The sequence below is a fragment of the Desmodus rotundus genome, chromosome 12, assembly GCF_022682495.2.
Source record: "Desmodus rotundus isolate HL8 chromosome 12, HLdesRot8A.1, whole genome shotgun sequence".
NCBI classification, from domain to species: domain Eukaryota; kingdom Metazoa; phylum Chordata; class Mammalia; order Chiroptera; family Phyllostomidae; genus Desmodus; species Desmodus rotundus.
This window is the reverse complement of record NC_071398.1, coordinates 15,790,764-15,812,511: the sequence shown is the minus strand read 5'-3', so window position 1 is coordinate 15,812,511 and position 21,748 is coordinate 15,790,764. Positions and strand designations below refer to the sequence as shown.

Sequence of the window (21,748 nt, the reverse complement as noted above, 5' to 3'; positions counted from 1 at the left end):
TATTGTTGGCGGCAGCAATGTTCCCAAATAAGACACTGTATCTCCAGTCCTCCTTGGCTGACCGCAGTTGTTAATGAGATATAAATAGAATTTGGAGGATGGGTCTTTCCAGAAATAAGAGGACTTCACTTAGCAACGCCTTTTGCGCCCCTTGCCCTTGCCTCCTTCCTGAATGAAGCGCCCATGTGGCTCAGTCCCAGCAGCCACCCTGAGCCACAAGGTGACGCTGAGGATGGAAGTCATGTACCAAGGTTGGTGGGACAGCAAGACAGTGGAGGCTTGGTCTCTACTGACAGAGCAGACCAGCACCTCTGGGTGTTTTGTGACATAAGAGAAAAAGTCAGCCCTTCTCTGTTGAAACCCCAGGAGTATAGACTCTGTTGCTAACCATTTAGCTGGTTTCTAAGGAACACAATAAGGTTTAAGGTTCTTTCCCGTGACTTAGCCCCTTCTCCTGGACTGTGTTTAATATAATTGGACACAAACATTCATTTACGCTAATACCTCCGTAGCTAGACTATAAACTTCATGAGATTGGAGTCTCTGTCTGCCTTGTTTGTGATAATACCTCCAGTGTCTAATACAGTTTCTAATCAGGAAAATATTGAGGCACCAAAAGAGTCAACTGCCATCCCAATCTGCTTACTTCTTAGTTTAAAGTTCACTAGTCTGGGGAAAGTTTTCAAAGGCTTCACTCAGGAGCAGTTATATAGCGACAAAGGGCCTTTCCCGGGAACCATCCAAGGAAGTGCAGAATTACCGTGTGCGGGTCGAAGATAGGAGGGTTGTCGTTGATGTCAGTGACCGTGATCACAGCTGTGGCAGTTGTGCTTAAGCCTTCACCTTGAAGGTCAGCAGCTTGAACCAGTAGGGTATACGTTGTAATATTCTGTAGAGATTGAACACATCCAAGTGAGGACCAACGGCCACATCAGCCCAGCCCATAGCACAGAAACAGTTGATCATCTGCTTAAATGCCAGTCCACCAGCCTGTCTGCCGGGCATAGAACCTCTGACAGATGTTGAGATGCAAAGCTCAGATCACGACCGTGCAAGTGGAAGCTGGCCTCCGCCGAGTCCTGCGTTGTCCGTGGACCTAACTAGTGTGCATTTGCCCGCAACCACCTCTGGACTGTCCCCCTCTGACCTCACGGTCCAGGCCGGTGGTAAGCACGCTGATGACTCCTGTGTCCTTGTTGATGGTGAACATTTGGTAAGGCTGCTCAGGCTCTTGGCTGAGGATGCTGTAACCAATGGCGGCGTTGTAGGTGTTCACTTCATCGTCTGCATCCGTGGCCGTGACCTGCATCACAGAGGTTCCTAGAAGCATCAAAGGAGAGGAAGATTTAGTCAAGCTATGTACGCCTCAGGGGCTGGTCAATACTGCTCAGTTCACATGTGTCCAGAGCGTTAAAGGCAGGGCCCTGGGGACAATACCATGTCCCTGAACCTCTCACGGCTATTTCCAAGTTTCTTACCAACGTGCTAGAGGAGGAAGAAAACCTTCCAGCGGATGAGTGGTGTTCTGAGAATTCAGCTTTTCCAGCAGATGTTTTGGGTGGGGGTGGAGGTGAGGAGGAGATGGGGAATAAATAACCTTAACCATTTTGTGTCTTGGAATGGAATAGCCTGAGAAGTAGTAAAAATCCCACAATTTTTGCAACTGGCTTCTCAACCATAGCTTCACCAGAAAGAATGGGTCATTTGAGATCATTGCCTTCAAGGTGGAAGAAAATATTTATAACACGTGTGACTGAGAAAGGACTAGTTCCTAGAACATCTAAATAACTCTAAGAGTTTATAGGAAAGAGACAAACAGCCCAAGAGAATAAGGGGCAAAAGACTTGAACAGATAAGTCGTCAAGTAAAAAAGAAACTCAAATAGCCAAACAAACATGTGAAAAGATGTTTAGCCTGTTAATAATCAGAGAAATGCAAGTTTAAATTGCACTGAGATATGATCACACATTGACCAAAGCTAAAAAGTCTAATAATTGCAGGACATACATTGCCTGTGGGAGGGCCAGTTGGTTTGGCCACCTTGGAAAACAGTTTAGGAAAGCAGGCAAAACTTCTAGGGGTAAAGACACACACGGCAGAAGATAAATTTTTTTAAAAGGCGGGGGGTGGGGATAATTACCACAAAGGTCAGGGCAGTGTCTACCTCTGTGGGAAGGAGAAAAAATATGATCAGGATAATGGTATGTGGGGCTTAAACTACCGGCAAGGATCTGTTTAATCGGGGAAGGTTGTTTTTCCACTGCTCCCGTTTCAGACGTGTTCTTACAGGGCAGGCACTACATGCCTGCAGACGCAGGGTGCCCACACGTCGCGGCTTCCAAAGAAGTGCTATCTATCCGCACGAAGGGCCTGACCCCAAACGCCAGCCCCCACACTTTGGGGTCCAAAGAAGCTAAGTGTCTTTCTGGGTATTTGGCTCCTCGTTACCTGGGAGAGCGCCTTCCATGACAGACCCCTCAAAGACCGGCTGGGTGAACTCGGGCCGGTTGTCATTCTGATCTGTCACTGTGATCACAATCTCCATTGGGTCCTCAATTGCATTCCCGTTTGAAGACACGGCATGAGAGAAGAGCTGCAAGAGCCGAGTGAGTGTTACTTGGGTCGCGAGGAGGAAAGAGGAAGCGGGAGAAGTGGCCCAACCGAAGAGTGGGCTCCACCTGGTGTCCCTCTCCTTCCCGCTCTCCAAGACCCAAGTACATGGACACCCAGAGCAGAGGCCTTTTCTCACATGTGCACTGCTGCTGCTTCGGTGAGGCCAGATACCGGTTCAGATCATGTCATGTGCAAATCTATAGGCTGGCGGACACACCCACCAGGTCAGAGCTCCTGTTCCCCACATAAGGGCTGGGGAGCCCGACCCAGGAGATAGAAGTGAAAGCCTAAAACCCTGACTTATTCCAAGCACAGTAAAATTTGCTCTGGCCACTCCAGTCTAGTGTTTCCCCCAGATTCTTCTGCACGTGGCATCAATGAATTATTTCCCAGCTTCCCTAAGCTCACTGCTACCAAGGCCCAGAAATGGGTTTTGCTCCCCAGCATCATCACTGGATGCTTCCTTCGGGTCAGGGACCTTTAGCTCCAAGAATAGGTTGATATCTTGGGTCTAAACTTATGTGTGCATGATGCATTGGGACTCTCCCTCCCTCCCCCCCCATCCAGGTTCTCCTGCCAGCTTATCAATAGGTCTCAAGGTGTCCAGTTAAGCTCCTCATATGTCTGCAGCACTGGATCTAGGGATCCAACATGGGTTGACCAAAAGGTTTGGAAGGATGGGACCCCATCATTATTAACAAGCTTCTAAGAGATACTCACTGTGTACTTGGGAATTGCTTCTCTGTCCAGAGGCTTCGTCACCTTTAGCCATCCTGTTTCTCTTTCAATAATAAACACACCAACAGGGGGCGTGTCAGCTCCTTGGCCAGTGATGCTGTAGAAAACCTGTGTTTCTTTGTCCTTGTTAGATTTGATCTGAAGACAAAACAGAAACAGAATTAGCAAGGAAGGATCCTTACATTGGATCTTTCTCCTTCCCCTCCTTGGTCTTTCTCTGCCACATTCCTCCCAAAGAAATAAGAGAACTTTCTTCTTTACCTGCACCAGATTCTTCGGAAATGGGCCTCTCTCATTTTCTGGGCAGCTGATGGGAGGAATAACCCAGTCTCTCTTCTGTCTTCTGAGACCACGGTGGGAGTCAGGAAACGTGAGCACTTCCGTCTGAGTTCCAGGGAGTGAGTCCTAAAAGGAAAAAAGTGAAGAACAAAATGAGATAATTAACAGCCAAAACAAAATCTAATGAGCAACAATAAAGAAGGTGTTCTCTTTCGATCTTTCTTAGTGTCCAGAGTTCAAGTACTCATGATGCATGCGTGATTGTAGATTTGTGGGTCTGACATTCTTTTACAAGTAATTGCAAGCCTATAATATCACACCTGTCATGTTTTTAAATTTCAGTTTTCAATTACAATTTACATTTAATATTATGTTGTATTAGTTTCAGATGTACAGCATAGTGGTTAGCTCATCATACTTTACAAATCACACCTGACTTTTTAAATAGAACATTATACGACGATGATTTCATATCAGAGCTTTTTCAACAACTGGATACTCTGGTGTTTTCTTTTTCTTTATGTTTTTCCTAGAATTATAAAAAAGTGGATTTATCAGCCAAAATAAGTAAGTTTTGGGAATTCGTACTAAGAATTACTTTGTGATCAATACAAACCCCTTCATCTCATGATGCCATTCTATCTACACAGTTTCCATTTGTTCGAACAGACGCTGTTAGAACACCCTCTGAGACTTGTATTGGACAATTTCATGGGCAATAAGGATGACTTTATGCACACACAGGGAAATAAGATAGCTGGAGATGGAGGGAAAGATCTTCCAAATTGTTTTAAGTGTTCTAAAGTATTAGTGGGAACACGGTGAAGGTTCCAGAAGACTATTCCATCTCCCACCCTCTACACAGTCACTGATCATTGTTTGCCAAGCGCGAGTCAAGTCCTACTTCCTGGCTTTTACACTTTGACTCAAAATTCACAAGACAGACAGGAGATGTGACCAGATATCACGACACAGTCCTTCCCAATTCTGCATACTGGTCACACACACACACACACACACACACACCCCGCATGCTCACATGCATCTCCCAGAGAAGTGGCCCGTCCTGGGCCAAGGGCAGGCTCTGCAGCCAGACCGCCTGGCTTTGAGTCCTCACTGTGGCACCTCCATCTCCTGGGCAGACTATTTACCTTCTCTGTCCCACAGTTCCCTGTGGTCTGAAACAGGGATAATATAAGTACCTAGACCTCACTGGGTTCTTGGAAGGATTAAATGCGGTACTAGTATTGCAAGCGGTGTCCCAAACATAGTAAGTGCTCAACACCTGACAGTGATGGTTAAACTGGTTGGAAAACAGCAAGTTATGGTTTGCATGAAGTCAAGTGTGGGGCTTGACCCCCAACCCAGAAACCAGTATTAAACTGTCGATACTGTAACCTATGCCTAAAAACAACGCTTCTGCACAGCCATGGTGGCAAACAGGTGTTGATACATAAACACAGATTCACTTGCTCCACTGAAGAGGAAGACACAGACTGTGCCTCGCTGACATCAGGATTACAGGGTATTTTCGGGGAATGATAATAAACAATGATGAACACCGTGCTGGCAAAACAACATTACCATCTTCACGTGTAAAATTAAAGGGAATCATGCCTACGCATGCTGAACGTGGACCTCACCCCTCAGGCAAAAGGATACACCAGACTGAGAAAATCCACACAGACAGAGAGAAAGAACTGGAAAGTTACATCTATTCTTATTTTCCCTCAGCTTTATTTAGGCATAACTGACAAATACTTGTATGTATTTAGGGTGAACAATGTGATGTTTTAATGCACAAATAAGATCTATTCTAAAAAAAATTTACTGTTACATGAATGGAAAGAAAGGTAAGATTGTCACCCCTTCTCCGAAAGCAGGACCATCTGGCTCCACGAGGTCCCTTGAACTACAGACAAAGCCACGTGGACTGCCAACCAGCTACGGCAGAGTTGTCCCCACCACTTAATATCCACTCTCCTCCTCTTCTTTAAAAACAAAAATACCTGTCTTTCCCCGTGTGTGTGTCTGTCTGTCTCAAATTGTATCCAGCAGTGTACCCAAGTAAAACACCACATTTCCTGTACCACACTTGCAGCTATGGGTGGCTACAAGGCCAAGCTGTAGCCAATGAGACATAAGCAAAAGTATTTCTTGAGAATTCCACAAAGCCTTCTTAAAAAGGTAGCTAGGCAATTAAGGGAGGAAACGTGTTTCTGTCTTCCTCCTTTTCTCCTTCTTGTCACCTAGAATGAAGTTGTGATTGCGGGAGCTGGAACAAACCCCTTGGGTCGGGAGGAATGCTTGCAGGTTGAAACCGTGCACTGAACGTGACAGGACAGGAGGGCAGGGGGAACCTGGGCTCCAGATGACCATGGGGTCTCCACACAGGCCACAGCTGACCCTCAACCTGGATTTCCTTAACTTGCAGGAGAAATACTGTGTTTTGCATAAACTGATCTGTATTTTTCTCTAACATTCATTTGAACCCAATCACAATTCGGCAGGCATGGAGGCAGAGGCAAAGGTGGCAAAGAGGAAAAGTTGAAAAACCAAGTTTAAAACCGTCTTTGGTCATAAGAGGTTTCAAGCACAGCCTTTTGCAGAAAGGACTCACCATGCTGAACTCACGTGAACTCCAGTCATTTGAATACTTGAGTCAGGGAACTATGTTAATATAACTCTGCTAAGTTCCTCTTTTCTCTGGTCTGTCCGATTATACCAGGAAGAACAATTTTAACCTCTCAGGACTATTAAGTTCCCAGAATCTCAGGAATCTTTGGGGAGAAAAACAGACACCAGCCTGCAAGACCTGGACACTTAGAACCCATTCTACACTTCCAAGGCAGTCGCAGGAAGCAACCAGAATGGCTCCCCAGAGAGACATTTGGGTAGGAAACACCATAGGAGCAGTTTAGAAACTGGCAAAAGCCTTCAGCTTTGGGTAATAACTCCCAGAAACACTCTTGCCAAGGACCCATGCAGGCATACATCTACCTTTTCACTCATGGCCAGTCCATCTGTTTGTCCACTGAGTATTTAGTGGCCTCCCGGTATGTGCCAGACCCAGGGCCAGGCACTGCAATATAATGGGGGAGGATCTCGTATGGATTTACAGTCCAATGGGGCAAATGCTTCTCACTGATCCTGCCCTTTCTTTGCCAAGACCCTCTCCAAAGAAACACAAAGAGCAAAATGGTCAGAGAATTGATCTCTTATTCATTCTTCCTCCAGGAAGAGAATGATAAGAATAGTCAACAATTACTGAGTACTTATTATATGCCTAGCATGGTTCTAGCATTTCACATGTATTAACTCAGGCAGTCATTATTATCTCCATTTCACAGATAAGGAAATTCAAGCATGGACGGATTAAATAACTTCCCCATGGTCACTCAGGTAGTAAATGGCAGGGCTGGGATTCAGTCCCAGGGGCCACGCCCTTGCCCACTATTCTATACTAGTCACAGAAATAAAGGTAATGACGTCTTCCCATCATTCCATCTGATCACTCAAACAAAAAATCCCCAGAAAAAATTAGTTCAGCCCTGGCCTGTGTGGCTCAGTTTGTTGGAGGATCATCCCGTACACTGAAAAGTTGTGGGTTCGATCCCCGGTCAGGGCATGTACAGGAAGCAAGGGATCGATGTTTTTCTCTCTCTCTCTCTCTCTCTCTCCCCACACAAGAATTAGTTCAATTAGAGCAAGGGTTCTCAGTTGGGAGCTACTTTGCCCCCCGCCCCAGGGGACACTGGCAGTGTCTGGAGACATTTTTGGTTGTCACAACTGGGGGTGTGCAACTAGCAGCCAGTGGGTTAAGACCAAGGATGCCACTGGAGAGCGCAGTGCACAGGACAGCCCCACGACAAACAATCACCCAGCCCCAAATCCGAACGGTGCCGAGCAGAGCAACCTGGCTTAGGAAGCAGACTGAAATAGTAAGTGAGCTTTTTTCAAGAAACACTCCAACATACGTGATGGTGGTGGTGGCGGCGGCGGTTGTTGTGAGCTGCTGCCTTCAGTGTCACCTTGGTGGAGAGCTTCCTGCGGGCGGAGTCCCAGGCGTGAACAAGAAAGCTCATCTCTGGATTGTGAAGTCGTAAAGACCGTTTGACTGCCAGCACACCATCCGTGCCCACTTTGATTCTGGTGTCATCAGAAACGTACAGGGTCCTTGGCTGACCGGTGCATCCTTCGAAACTCACTGCAGGGCATAAGTCACAGCGATTAAGAAATCGGGCAGGTTGAAAACAAGTGCTTTCCTTCTCTAAAAAGCAAACTGGACTCACTACCAAAAGCCTGACTCACACAAAATAAGTACCAGCAAATCAAACCATAGCCTGGTGACAGAACAACAACGGTATCATGTTCTTCACAGTTAGAGGATCTGATTTTTCCCTCAACTACTATGAAGTGAAACAGTAACCTGTCTAGAAAATAACTTCTTTTCAATAACAATAAAAGGGGCTTCTCCTTTTCAGGTGGCTCTTTACAATATGAAAACAAACCACTAAAGCAATGGAGATAGAATACCTACTGAGTCCAAAAGTTAATAGTTTACGCCCCAGGCTGGGTAGCTCGATTGTTTAAGAGCATCCTCCCCACTGAGGCACATACAAGAATCAACCAATGAACGCATAAACAAGTGGAAAAACAAATTGGTGTTTCTTTCTCTCTTTTTGTAAATATCAATAAAATCAATCAATAAATAGTTTACAATTCAATAAACAGTGGGAGATAAGAGAGAGCCAGCAAGGAATACTGGTTGAGTATGGATTCTGGACCAGTCTCCCTGGGTTCAAGTCCCAGTTCTGCTTATTAGCAATATGACGTTGGGAGAATTATTACATCTCTTTGTGCCTCAGTCTACCTACCTGTAAAAAGAAAGTTGTTTCTAGATATACTGAACAGTGTCTGGTGTAGAATCACTATATTAAAGTTTGTTAAATAAAAAATTAAAAACAAACATAACTTTGGTTAATAATTTATTCAATCCCTGTGAGTATTCTACCAAAGACATTAGTTAATTGTAGATACTTAATTAGTGCTGACTCTATGCTTGTTATCTGAGATAGAGAGGTAATTCCTGCTTTCAGGATGCACAGAGGAGAAACCGATGACTGCCAGGGGAGACAATGGAGGTTTCTTTTTTTTTAAAAAAAGATTGTATTTATTTTTAGAGAGATGGGAAGGGAGGAAGAGAGGGAGAGATACATCAACAGGTTGCCTCTCACACGCCCCTCATCAGGGACCTGGCCTGCAACCCAGGCATGAGCCCTGACTGGGAATTGAACCAGCAACCCCTTTGGTTCACAGGCCAGCGCTCAACCCACTGAACCACACCAGCCAGAGCCAATGGAGGTTTCATAGGACACTTCAACCTGATCATACAGGGAGGCAAGTCAAAAGCAAAAAGCAGAGGATTGCTTGGGTGAGGGGAATTATGACCAGTGGCTAAAAGACAAAACTAGTTTTAAAAGAACTTTACTTATTAAAGTATTAAAGCTTTATAAGTATTAATACACTAAGCTAGAGAAGCTACAGTGAAAAGTGTCTGCACTAAACATCAGAGTTCCAAAGGACTCATTCATCATCTTTCCACCAAGCTAAGTGCCAGAAACTGTGCTGGGCATTCAGCACAAAACTGTGAGCAAGACAGACAAGACACCCGCTCCCACTGAGCTTATACTATGGTGGAAGAGATGGACGAACACCAAACCAAAATGTCAGCGGGTATAAGGGATTAAAGAGAGTACTCCAAGAATGATAGAGGGGCAGGGAGGTCTGGGGAAAGCGTGACTTATATTGGATGGAGAGGGCAGGCCTCGCTGACGTGGAAGCATCTGAGCTGAGACTTATAGGAGCCAGCCTTGCAGAAACCTGGTTCAAGCCTTCCAGGCAGAGGGAACCATAGACAAAACAGTTCATTCGGGGAAACTTTCAAGTTGGCCTGTTTTCCTCTCTTTCAAATAATCGCCCCTCCCTCCTCCAGTAGAATTTATATTTTGTTCAAGTGATATTTTTATAAAATTCCTGCTCTTGTGCTTATTTTGCATAGCTAGACACCTCAACATTCATCAGGATCTGGTCTCAGCCAGTAAGCCCTAAGCCACTCATGATGCTTGAGCTGTACTTTTCATTCCTGCCACCAGGGGCCACCCTTGCAAATGTTTCTGAAGCTGACAACCCCGCCCCGGCCAGAGAAACTAAAACTGTGCTGGGTGGGGATAGGAAGTTAAGTACCACTAATGGCCCCATTTTGAAGATAAAAAAACTGAGGCCCAATGAAGTTAATAAATTTGTCTGACACCCTGTAACTACTTTACAGCTGGGACTAACCCTTCACATGAGTTACTTCGTCTCAGGTCTGGCACTCCCTTACCCTGGAGAGAACTTTTTTCTTGGGGCCTTGACTATTTTTAAAGGAAGATTTTTGCCTCCTAGCTAGAATCCAGGGATGGTAGAAAATTTCAGGCCACCTCATAACAGCATTTAGGTGTCTGCTACCTAGCAAACACACTAAGTAGCCAAAACAAGAAGAGTTATTGGTCCACAAGAAGGGAACTGGGTCCTTTTAATCACTTACCAAACCCTTCCTCCCAGTTGGTAAAAAAAAAAATTAAAACCATGCCCCCACCCTTACCCTCACCTTTTAGGCAGGTTCTATAGCTCACTTCCCACACTTAAGGGGGTGGAGTGGGGCGAGCAGTGGAAAGCTGTAATAAATGCCAGAGAGAGGGCGCCAAGAAGAAAGGGCTCATCTGAGTCTATGATTGATTATAAACCCAGATTCTGCCATGTTTCATGCTGAGTGGCTTAAGCAAAAGGTTTAACCTCTCTGGGCCTCCATTTTCTCTACTGGAACATGAAAGATACCACCACTGATCAAGCCTACCTCTTTCGGGGTTTGTGAAGATGAGCCACGGAAGTGGATGTGAACCACATTTTAAAAGCAAAAAGCAATGCAAGTCTAAGGAGCTTCTTATTCCTATGCGTACAAGCGAGGAGACAAGCATTTGCCAGATAAACAGAAGAGCTCTAAGACGACCACAGAAGCCAAGAAGAAAGGCAAAGTCTTTAAAAGGATGGGCAGATACTGCCCTGTACATCGAAAACAGGGATTTCTTCTCAAACTAGCACAAGATGTTTTTCAAATAACCCTTCCCCGTGTCACTCCAGCAGAAGTCATGGGGCAACTGGACTTTTCAGGGGGGTTGTCACATAAGCAAGGAACAAGAGCAGCCACCGTTTACCACGCTGCATTCCTTTCCCCAGGTGGCCTGAATCGGGGCGGTGAAAGTTGGGACAAGCGTGATGGGACTTGCCAAGGGTGGCGGCCTGAAAAAACGAGAATGCTTTTGCACATCACTTGAAGGGAGGCGTGTAACCTGCTTTGGGGCAGCTCATCTTAATGGAGGTTAAGCCTCAACCTTCGGGAAATGACAGAAGAAGTGGAAGCGTAGCCAATAGACAGCCCCAACCTGAATTTCTAGGTGCTCATTAAGGGTCATTATCTTGCCAGGAAACCTGATCCTCTGGGCTGATAAACCAGAAATTACAGGACAGACGGGATCTCCGGAGCTGGACGGGCTCTGGGAAGCTTCTTCAAACCTGGCAGGGGCTGCCCAGTGACTGGGAGCCACGGTGACTGCTGACACCAGCATGTAGGAGAGTAAATGAGAATGGCAAACTGTTGAAACTAGAGGATTAGTACATGGGATTCGGGTATATTTGGATATTTTCACAATAAAAAAGTTAAACAAAGAAACAAACAAAAAGCCAGCCCTGTCTGGTGTGGCTCAGTGGATTGAGCACCGGCCTGTGAACCAAAAGGTCACTGGTTCGATTCATGTCAGAGCACATACCTAGGTTTGTGGGCCAGGTCCCTGGCTGGGGGCACGTGAGAGGTAATCAACAGATATTTTCCTCCCTATCTTTCTCCCTCTCTCCCCCCGTCTCTAAAAATAAATAAAATATATAGAAAGAAATAAAGAGAGTGAGGGAGGGAGGGAGGGAGGGAGGGAAGAAGAGAGGAAGGAAGGAAGGAAGGAAGGAAGGAAGGAAGGAAGGAAGGAAGGAAGGAAGGAAGTGTTCTTTAAGTCAGTGTGTCCTCCCTTCCTAAGCCTGTCATTTGGTTACTTGGTCTAAAAATCAAATCCCAATGATAAGAGCCAAGAATCCAACGTCCATCTCTTAATGGGAAAATCTTCACGGTAATAATATTATCATCACCATCAAAAACTACAATCTCAAGATGAAAAAAAATTAAAATAAAACTACAACCTCAACTAATAGCTGCAACTACCTTGATCTGACTAACTTTTAAATATTTCTACTGTGTGTAGAAACACTGTAGTCAGCTCTACTCTAAGCACTTTACAAATGGTCCCAAACCTCTGCGAGGTTGGCACTATCAGTAATCCCTTTTCAAGGTGGGAAAATTGAGGCAGCTAGTAAGTAGCAGAACTGGGACTGGAACCCTGGGCAGTCTGTGTTCAGGCTCCTAACCAGTCTTCTTCCTGCCTCTCTCTATAAGCCGGACCCCTTGCACTGATTTAATTTTCCCACCTCCCATCCCTTACATAGGCATCACTGTCCGAATTTCCTTTGCCCTAAATTATATGCTGGTGAGTTAAGGGGCTGAGCTGTTTTCACCACTGTGCCCATATGTAAAACAAGGATGTGCTTTCCAGCGATAATAACATGGAATATTTAAAGAAAAAAAAAAAAAAAACATGCACACCAGGAGGTTAACAGTAATTTGGGTGGAGGTAAATGGGGGAGGGGTAGGAGGTAGTTTTCTTTTTGTTAAACATATTTTCCTTACACATTTTGTATTATACTGCATGTCACAATTACAGCTAAATTACTTTTTAAAACGACAAAAATAAAAGTGACTTTACAAAGTATCTTTAACACATTGGGACTTTGTGTGTTATTCATCCTGCAAGCTTCCCATTGTCTAGCTTATTTGGCAGAAGTAGTAGCTTTCACCAGAGGACCCTGAAGAGATGGCTGAAGTTCAAAAACAAATTAAACCCGTGAAAAGCTCTGGGTCCTGGGGCAGCTTTGAGCACTCAGCAGCATTCTTCGCTTAGAATCGCCATCGTGCCACAGAGCAGCCCAGCTGAAAGGATTCTTCTCCCACCCCCGCCTGGCCCCATAGCTGGAATGTGAATGGGTAGGAACAAAACCGTCTGAAGAGCCTCTCTCTGTTTCCAGATGTGGAGATCTCGGGATGGGGCCTGCTCTCAGAGACAGCTGACTGCAGCTGAGTTACTTGGGAACTAGTGGGACAACCCAGTCTCTCAGAAGAGACTGTCCGAAAGCAGTGTCTTCCCCACCCCCCCCACAAAGGCATCATTGGATTGTTTCCCTCTCGTCGGAAAGCATTTCCCACAGCTGATACCAAGGAACACGGCCTTTAGCTTTACTTCAAGGACCATTTGAACTGGAGCGCTCAGCCTCAGGAAGAGGAAGTCTTACACACAACTCGAGGGCTAAATTAGGGAGACTTCTGAGGCTCCTGGAGGGGGTCACATTGCCATGGCATACCCCCAAACCAAGGGCTTTGGTTTCTAACTTAAATAGTGAAGATAAAGACCAGAAGTTGAACTTGATGGACAAAAGGAATCCTGGGAAGATGGACATGGGTCGCTTACTTAGCTGGCAGGGGTTTCTTTTTCGCTGGTTGGGAACAGTGTTTCCAACTCCAACCACAAAGCCATAATCCTCCACAGTTTCCACTGCCTATAAAACTTCTTTCTGGGTTCCCTTTTCTTTGATGGCACCGGGTGATTCTGGAACATCTTCCTTTGATGGGTGTCCACGAAATTAGTGAACACCATGGGTTTACTGAACACCCATGCTCAGCAGAAAATATAATGTTATGTTTAAAAAGCGGGAGGGGGAGCTTTGCGCAGTGGCAGTGTCGTCGCCAATGAGGTTTATCCAAGGTGCAATTATTGCTAATCGAAAACTAAAAAGTGGGAGGGAAATCCTCCGATTTGTCCACCCTCCAGGATGTTGAGGAGATTCAAGTTGTGCCAGGAAGACTACCTTTTCCACCCCCGGTAAGTCTCAAACATCTGTGTCTATTTGCTGCGGAGAACTATGAACAGAACACAGCCTAGCAGCTTACTACATACGGCAGCCCTGGGCTGTAGGAATTTAGCAGCCCTAGCTTATAAATGAGGAAACTGAGGCTCACACAGCCGTCCAGTGGTAGAGCCTGTGGTCTGGTGCCACTATCAGGACTTAGTCAGCAAGCAGATGCTTAATATTGATAAGCAATTATGCAAGAAAATTCCTACTTGAGTGGATACCGGAAGTGAGTTCACACACAAAAGTCAAGACAGGCGCAAAGTAGCTGCAGTCACGATAGCAGTTTCCCATCTCCATCTTCCCCTTACACACGCTCCCTCCCTCTCTCTCCTTAAATGAAGGCTGCTGTCCCTTGGAATTCCCGTTCCAAGCCTCAGAAAGCATTAGGAACAGTCAGAAGCCAAGTGAAAGAGAAAGTAGTAAACTGCAGATTCAAGAATGTTCTCCACTAAGTCATCACGTTACATTAGCTAAAATGAGTCAGAGTTCCTTAAAGCCCAAACATTTTTTTCTGGGAAAGATAAGCAGCTTGGACTATCTTGTTGCATAAGCACAAGCCAGGCGTGTGTCCACAAAGCCCAGGTGATGGGCTCCAGGGTTTGCCTGGGGCGCCCACAGATCTCCCTTGTTGACAAAGCGGCTCCCCGGGACTTCCCCGGGGTGGGAAGTTGACTCTCATGAAACTTAGTGAGGTTTTTCTCCCAGCCTCCCAACGTGTCCTTGCCCAGAAAAACTTTAAGTGGTCTCTGTCTTCACTTAAACTGCACACAATTAATATGTGTCATCAGTGAAGGCTGCCTGGAGAGGAAGCAAAGAGCAAAGTCCCCTTTGCTTTTGAGGCCATCAAAACAGGTGGAGGTGGAAGCCAGGGCAGAGTGTCAGTGCAGAGAGAAAACACTGAGGTTACAGGGCCAAGAAAAAAAATTAGCCCAGGCCCCTGCGAGGGGCAGTCCACAGGGACAAAGGGGTGATGCATCACCCTTGGGTGTCCCCCCTTCGTTTCGAGGTGACTCGTGCCCTCAGGGTCACTCTGGCAGTGCGTATTTGCTTCCCAATCAGGTTTCTGCTTGGGCTCACACTGTTTTCATTCTTGAAGAGCGAATACCACGGATGTGGATCAGACCCAGCCCAGTAAAATATATGTCATCAGTGGCACTTCTGCGGGTGGTGAAAAGCCAGTGCAAACACTGTCACAGCCTTACATCTGTGTGAACGGGGTCACGCCCAGTTGGGTTCAAATCCCAGCTGTGCTTTCCCTGCATCGCTGCAGGGGACTTAGTTAGTTTGACCTCCCTTGAACATCAGTTTCCCCATTCTCAGAGGGGTCACTTCAAGGACTGTTTCAACAAAATATATTCTTTAAGATTTTATTTATTTATTACTAGAGAGAGGGGAAGGGAGGGAGAAAGAGAAGGCGAAACATCAATGTGAGAGAGAAACAGATCAGCTGCTCCTCACATGCGCCCCATTTGGGGACTGAACCCACAACCCAGGCATGTGCCCTGACCCAGAATTGAACCAGCAACCTTTCGCTTTGTGGGACAACGCCCAACCAACTAAGCTGCACTGGTCAGCAAAATATGGACTGGAACTCTTCCTACTTTTTGCCAGGCGTCGTTCTGAGGCTGCACAGAGCGCCTGAGGCTGCACAGAGCGCCCTCCCTGCCCCACAAGGCTTGCATTCCCGTGGGCCCAGTCAAGCACCGCTCAGCTGCTGCTACCGCCGGCTGGGCCCCGTTCACTGCTGAAGACCCCAGCGTGAACACATCAGGTACGGATCCCCGGCCTCCTGGGGCTGACATCCTTGTGGAATGAAAGTAATGAGCACAGGGATCCCACACAAACCTGTGAGTGGTGAAGGCTCCTGCTCCTCCTGTCTAGAAGGGCCTGGCCTCCCCCTTCCCTTTGCCCTCCTCCTACAGATCAAGGCCAGAATAGAAGTCATTTTCCATCCCAGGCCTCTCCTAGACAGTTCAGAAATGGCCAGTCCCCAATGATAAAACCTCGCCTAGTTTGATCTCAGCATTCCTGCCTGGATGGGGCTCCGGTGGCTCAGCTGGGGCTGTTTTTCAGCTCAAATCTGAGACCAAGGGCTTGGCTTTAGTTCTCCAAGGTGGACAATAATACCTGCCAAGGCACCTCACCTCAATTTGTTCAAACAAGAGAGGGAAGCAACAGAAACTCCACTCTAACTGGGAGTTGGCTCTGGCCGGCTACAGGGTGGGTGGGAGGTCTTCTTCCCTGTCACAGCAAGGAAAGCGTGTTTGGTTTAGTCAAAAAGGACAAAGAGAATGAATGGGGAGGCCCTCTGGCTTCCATACTGAACTGGGGTGTTACTGTCCCAGCTTCTGGCTGCATGTTGAGTACACAAACACTAACCTGCCTGCCTAAACACAGAGAAGATAAGTGATCATTCCCATGACCTGCAACCCAGGAAGCATTCCTGTGGCCAGGTTGGGCAACCCCCGGAACAGTTTGCTTATTGATTAGAAGAAAAGGATCCCTTGTACAACACCTGTCCACTTTTCCTCTCTGTTGTGTTTCCCAAGACCAGCTAGGGCCCCATGTTCTGGAATTCCAGAGCAACTGAACCCCTCCTTATTTCCAACTCCTGCTGACAACCCCTCAGAGGAAGGGCAGCTGATGGGCCTGGGGTGGGGGACCAGGTCCTAGGTCCTCACAGGAGAGTTCTTAATTGCTCACTTGTGAAATAAAGCACCTTGACCCATACACCCGTAACATCATTTCCAACCCTAACCCTAACTCTAACCCCGATGTGTGAGAGAAACATCCACAGGCTGCCTCTCGCATGCACCCCGAACAGGGGCTGACCCGCAGCTCAGGCATGTGCCCTGACTGCACCCTGAATCAGCGACCCTTCGCCTTGCAGGATGACACGCCACCAAGTGAGCCACACCAGTCAGGGCCCTGTTACATTTTTAAGGACCTTCTTCCCCAACTTTGTTCTCTCTTTACCATTTGCCCATTAAACAACAACAACAACAAAAAGTAACCTAGTTAGTTATTAGAAGGATAAAATATGGTATAGATACGCAGCAATGAAAACAATAACTGCAACAGCACAGAGGAACCTTAAAAGCATCACACCAAGTGAAAGAAAAAGACAAAAGACTACCAGCCCAGGAGACTGGACTCAGTCTGGGGCAAGGCCCATTCCTGGGTGGTGTTTTTAAAGTGCATGACAGGCCCTGACAGGGTAGCTCAGTTGATTAGAGCACCGTGATGATACACCAAGGTTGCGGGTTTGATTCCCACCCGGTGAGGACACATACAAGAAATACAAGAATCAACCAATGAACTTATAAACAAATGGGACAGCAAACAAATCGATGTTTCTCTCTCTCTCTCTCAAATCAATAAATCAAAAAAAAAAAATTCAAGTGCACCAAAGAGCACATACTCTATATATATGAAAACCAAGATAAAACAGGTCAGTTTTTGCCTGGAGCCAGGAGTAGGTGTGGAGTTTGGTTGCCAATAGACACGAGGGAACTTGTGGGATGATAAAAATACTCTGAAACTGGATTGTGATGATGGCCAGACAGCAGTGAGTGTTTATAAAAATTATCTCACTGTACACTTAGGGTGGGTAAATTGTATAGTATATAAGTTACATCTCAACGAACCTGTGATGAAAATAGTTACTAGGATCTTCATTGAGGAGGACCCGATGACTCAAAGTCCCACAGTTCAAAAAAGACATGATCTGCCCTGGCTGGTGTGTCTCAGTGGACTGAGTGCCAGCCTGTGAACCAAAGGGTCACTAGTTCGATTCCCAATCAGGGCACATGCCTGGGTTGTGGGCCAGGTCCCCAGCTGGGGGTGTGTGAGAGGCAACCACACATTGATGTTTCCCTACCTCTCTTTCTTCCCCCCTCCCCCTCTCTCTCAAAATAAAAATAAAAATCTAAAAAAGACATGATCCATGCACCCAATAATGCCAGGGTCAGAGTTATGAAAAAACGGGAAAGGAAAAGAGAAGCCATAAGTAATAGGTAATTAACAATAATTAGAAGAGTAAATAAATATCCAGCATAATGATAGCCATTGTGCTGAGCTCTTCCCAAACACTGGCTCCTGATGTGCTGTGAAACAGGTGGGGTCCTTTAATCCCCTTAGTGCTGAGCAGCCTGAGGCTCAGAAAGGCTGAAGCCATTTGTTCAAGGTCACACAGCCAGTCTGTGAAATAGGATTCACACCCAGAACCAACCAGCTGTGCTGGTTTAAAGGCTCTACCTTGAGGCAGGAGAGAAGCTCCACAGGTAGAAACAAGAGGTGGAGGAAAATCCATGCTGGGCACAAAGGTAGTTTGCTCAACAGCACAGACTTACTTTTCTGTAAAAAACGTCACCCGGATATTAAGTATGTGCCAGTCTGGGGGCAGCATTTCCCAAGTGCCAGCTGATACAGAAATGTGCTGACGCTGGCTGTGGAAATATGAAAAGCTGTTGTGGAGTTAGGATTTTGGATCATTCAGTAACTTGGGATCAAAGCCTGGAAATCTCTTCTGCAATACAAAGAACTCATGTGAGGCTGGCAGCTTTTCCAAATGTGGGTTTTGCTAGAAAAGCTTGGGCCCTCTGCCTCGGACATGTGGAGCTCCTAACACAGCCCAAAAGAACAGCTGGGAGCCCAAGCTTCAGAAGTTAGGCATTTCCCAGAGTCTCTGGGTCACATGCATTTGCAGATGACTCTAAAACAAGTGCTCACTTGTCCAACAGAGCTCACAAGAGGCGGCTTTCTGTTCTTTAGTGGACGCTAGCACCATTTTTCATTATCAAGAACAAATAAGCATTGATATGAAAGGCGGCTGCTTCCAAGAGTGTTTGCTAAATCTACTCAACTGATTCTAAAGGTAATTGCTCAGCCCCAAACAACCAATCCCACATCCCACTGAGTCCCAGGAAAAAGCAGAAAAATCTCAGACCAGGGTTTCTTACTCCAAAAATTCCAAGTAGATAAGAAAAGATTTTTTTAAATTAAGAAAATTGCACTGGCTAGTGTGGCTCAGTGGATTGAGCATTGGCCTGAGAACCAAAAGGTCACCGGTTTGATTCCCAGGGTTGCGGGCCAGGTCCCCAGTTGGGGAAGTGCAAGAGGCAATCAGACATCAATGTTTCTCTCCCTCCCTTTCTCCCTTCTTTCCCCTCTCTCTAAAAATAAATAAAAATAAAGTCTTAAAAAAAGGAAAAACATAATTTATAAAAAAACAATAAGGAAATGACATGAAGACCAACCCACAGTTCCAAACACAGACTTTGGCACCCACTGGGCTGCAGCCACGGGACACATGGCTAGCTCCTATAAGATGCCACGGAGCAGGGGGCTGCTGCCACCACAGAGCCCTGTGGAACCTGTCCCAGCAGTGGTTCCCAAACTTAATTTTTTCTTGGCTGCAGCTCTTACAAGGCTCTGGTCCTGTGGATGAAAAGGGGGCCACATACGCAACCTAACAAGCCAAGGGGAGGAGGCCTGCATGGTGGGCCCCACAAACTCAAGAGACGAAAAGCAACCGCAGAGGACGGTCTGAAATGAAAACTTCCTAACTCAAAGCTAGTCAAGGCGGGTGGTGACGTCCTAGGCCTGTTTCTTCCTTGACAAAAGTTGAGCCAGTATCTTTTGCAGAACCAACCTTTGGAATATCAGAGTGATTTCCTTTTTCCAGACCCCTCAGGGCACAATCACTGCACCACAACAAGAGACTACAGAGCCCCTCATTGTTATTGTTATCACGTTCATTGTTACCTGTTAACTATCCTGTACCCACCTGTGTAAAAGAAGTAGGCGTCTAGTCCTTTTACTTTATCTAATCTTAGAGGCGTCTCCTCTCCCCCTTCACTTTCTTTCTATCACAAACGACAGCTCCTTTGATTGTGATGTGTGACATAAGGTGCAAACCTACCATTCTCCAGAGCACTTTCTCAAGCCAGTGAGGTTTTGCTTCCCAGCAACTGTCATCAGTTTGGCTCCAATAAACTCATAAAGATTCTCACAGGTTCGGACGCTGCCTATATCTACAGTCCCTTTGCCTGGCCTCTTCCCGCTTCCCGTGTGATCACAAATTGGAAGCTTGCACACAGGCAAAATGCACGAGGTTATTATTCACTAAGGCCGTAAGCAGCCGAACACGGGAGACAAACCAAGCGCCCATCCACAGGATTAGCTGAATAAAACTATGGAATTTCCCCAGCGTGGAATACTGTGTGGCTATAAGACAAGTAAGAAGGCTCTTCGTGCACTGAGCAGGATGAACGCAGTGTTAGGTGCTGAGAGCAACGTGCAAAGCAGTGCAGGGGGCTAAGAATGTGTGCTCCTATTCGCTTGTATTTGCATACAGAAACATTGATTTTTTTCACCCATGTGAACATATTATATTTATTCACAAATTTTTAAAAACTGTAAGGGACCACATGTAAATGGCTTATCACTTAGTCCATAGGAAAAAAATTTCACTTTTTCACAAACGCTCAGGATTTGTCCCAGGGGACCACAACCCCTCTGAAAATCTCAGCAACCCAGGATGCAGGAGACCATAGAGGGATCACATGGGCGCAAGGATAGAAGAGAGGATGACCCACACGTGGCAAGAGAAGAAAGGGGTGTTGTGGAGCGGAGTAGGGGGCTGGGGACTGCTGTCAGCTGGTCCAGTAAGAAGGCTAGAGGCCAAATCAGGTGACCAGATTCTCTCAGGGGTTTTCCAGGAGTCCGTGCTTGGACTGGTCCCTTTTGTTCATTCTGGATTAGTCTTCTCGTCTGTGACACAGAGGCTGCTGCGCTGTCGACAAAAACGTGGGGCTCGTGGGCCTCCTTGGCAAGTGGAACCAGTACGGCTTTCTCTCTGAGGGCGCCCTGACCGTGCTCACATATTTCACAGGCTTCCATCCTTTCATCTGCCAAAGCCCACGTCTAGGACCTCCTCCCGGAGGACACACGGGCACGAGGACAGGCGCACAGAGAGGCACCGCAGGCTCCTTTATAGTGGCAAAAAGACAGAAGCCACACCGACGGAAACTGGGAAAATACACAATGGGCACTCACTCGATAGGGGAAAACGCAGAAATTAAAAAGAACAAGGTGGCTGTTGAAAAGAATCAAGTAACCCCGATACATTTAATTTTTAAAAGAATCAAATCTATATGTAATAATACTGGAGGTCCTTGCCTTTCTTTAAAGAAAGCAGAAAAGCAAAATGGGGCAGAGCATGTGCTCAGAATATCCTCAGGATCCAGAAGCTGGAAGCCCTGGTTGTTCTGGGGGGTGAACTGCTGATGGGGGGAGGAGGAGGCAGGGAGACCTGCTCTTCTGTTCTTGTCTGCCGTTTGCATTGGTTCACGGTTGCTTTCCTGTCATCACACATCAACAGTCTTCTTTAACAAGAGGGTTGACATGGAGGAGGGCTAGGGCGGAGTTGACTAACTCCAGCGAGCAAACCCTGCTTGCGGGCTTCCAAAACCCTTGATGCAGACTTCAGCTGCATTATCGGAAACAGGACACTCAGACACGGGAGGCTCCGTGGTCTTGGCCTGTCCAATTCTATTTGTGGTTGGATAAGTACGTCCTCAGGGTTACAAGCTAATGATCGAAATGATGAATGCTGTTTCTTTGCAAGGGTCACACTTCAAGAGGAACATTGACCCATGGACCTGGTCCAGAGAGAAAGGGGCAAGGATGATAAATTTGCCCTCCGCAGGGTGAGGGACAGACTGGAGAAGAGACAGACCAGGAGTTTACTCCTCAAGCAAGGCTGGCTCCTAGAAGGGTTGGTGACCATGGTATCAGAGTTCAAGACAGGGGCGAGCGAAAAGAGTAGAAACAGCAAGACCACCCCAGGAAAGAAGGAAATGTCTTCTGCTCAGAGCTGACCCCAAACAGAACCGGGCTGGTTGCCAGCCGGCCTCCTGAACGGCCCTCACTGCAGTTCTGATGGTGTCGTCAGGGGCAGCTTCCCAACAGCACTGAGGTTCAGTGGGGAGCCTGCAGTCCAGGTAAG

The 21,748-nt window shown here is 46.6% G+C and overlaps 1 protein-coding gene and 1 pseudogene across 1 annotated transcript in view; one reads left to right on the top strand and one right to left on the bottom strand.

Annotated features, from left to right (window-relative positions):
• The window catches only part of CDH1 (cadherin 1), a 75,179-nt gene that overhangs the window by 18,363 nt on the left and 35,068 nt on the right, over window positions 1-21,748 (bottom strand). The window contains exons 3-8 of the mRNA XM_053914739.2: window positions 7,608-7,837; window positions 3,613-3,756; window positions 3,334-3,489; window positions 2,449-2,593; window positions 1,148-1,320; window positions 761-889 (exon numbers count right to left, since the gene is read on the bottom strand). Coding sequence (XP_053770714.1) covers window positions 761-889; window positions 1,148-1,320; window positions 2,449-2,593; window positions 3,334-3,489; window positions 3,613-3,756; window positions 7,608-7,837 — 977 coding nt within the window. The remainder of the gene's footprint in view (window positions 1-760; window positions 890-1,147; window positions 1,321-2,448; window positions 2,594-3,333; window positions 3,490-3,612; window positions 3,757-7,607; window positions 7,838-21,748) is intronic.
• Window positions 13,545-13,620, top strand: LOC112300870 (U4 spliceosomal RNA; annotated as a pseudogene).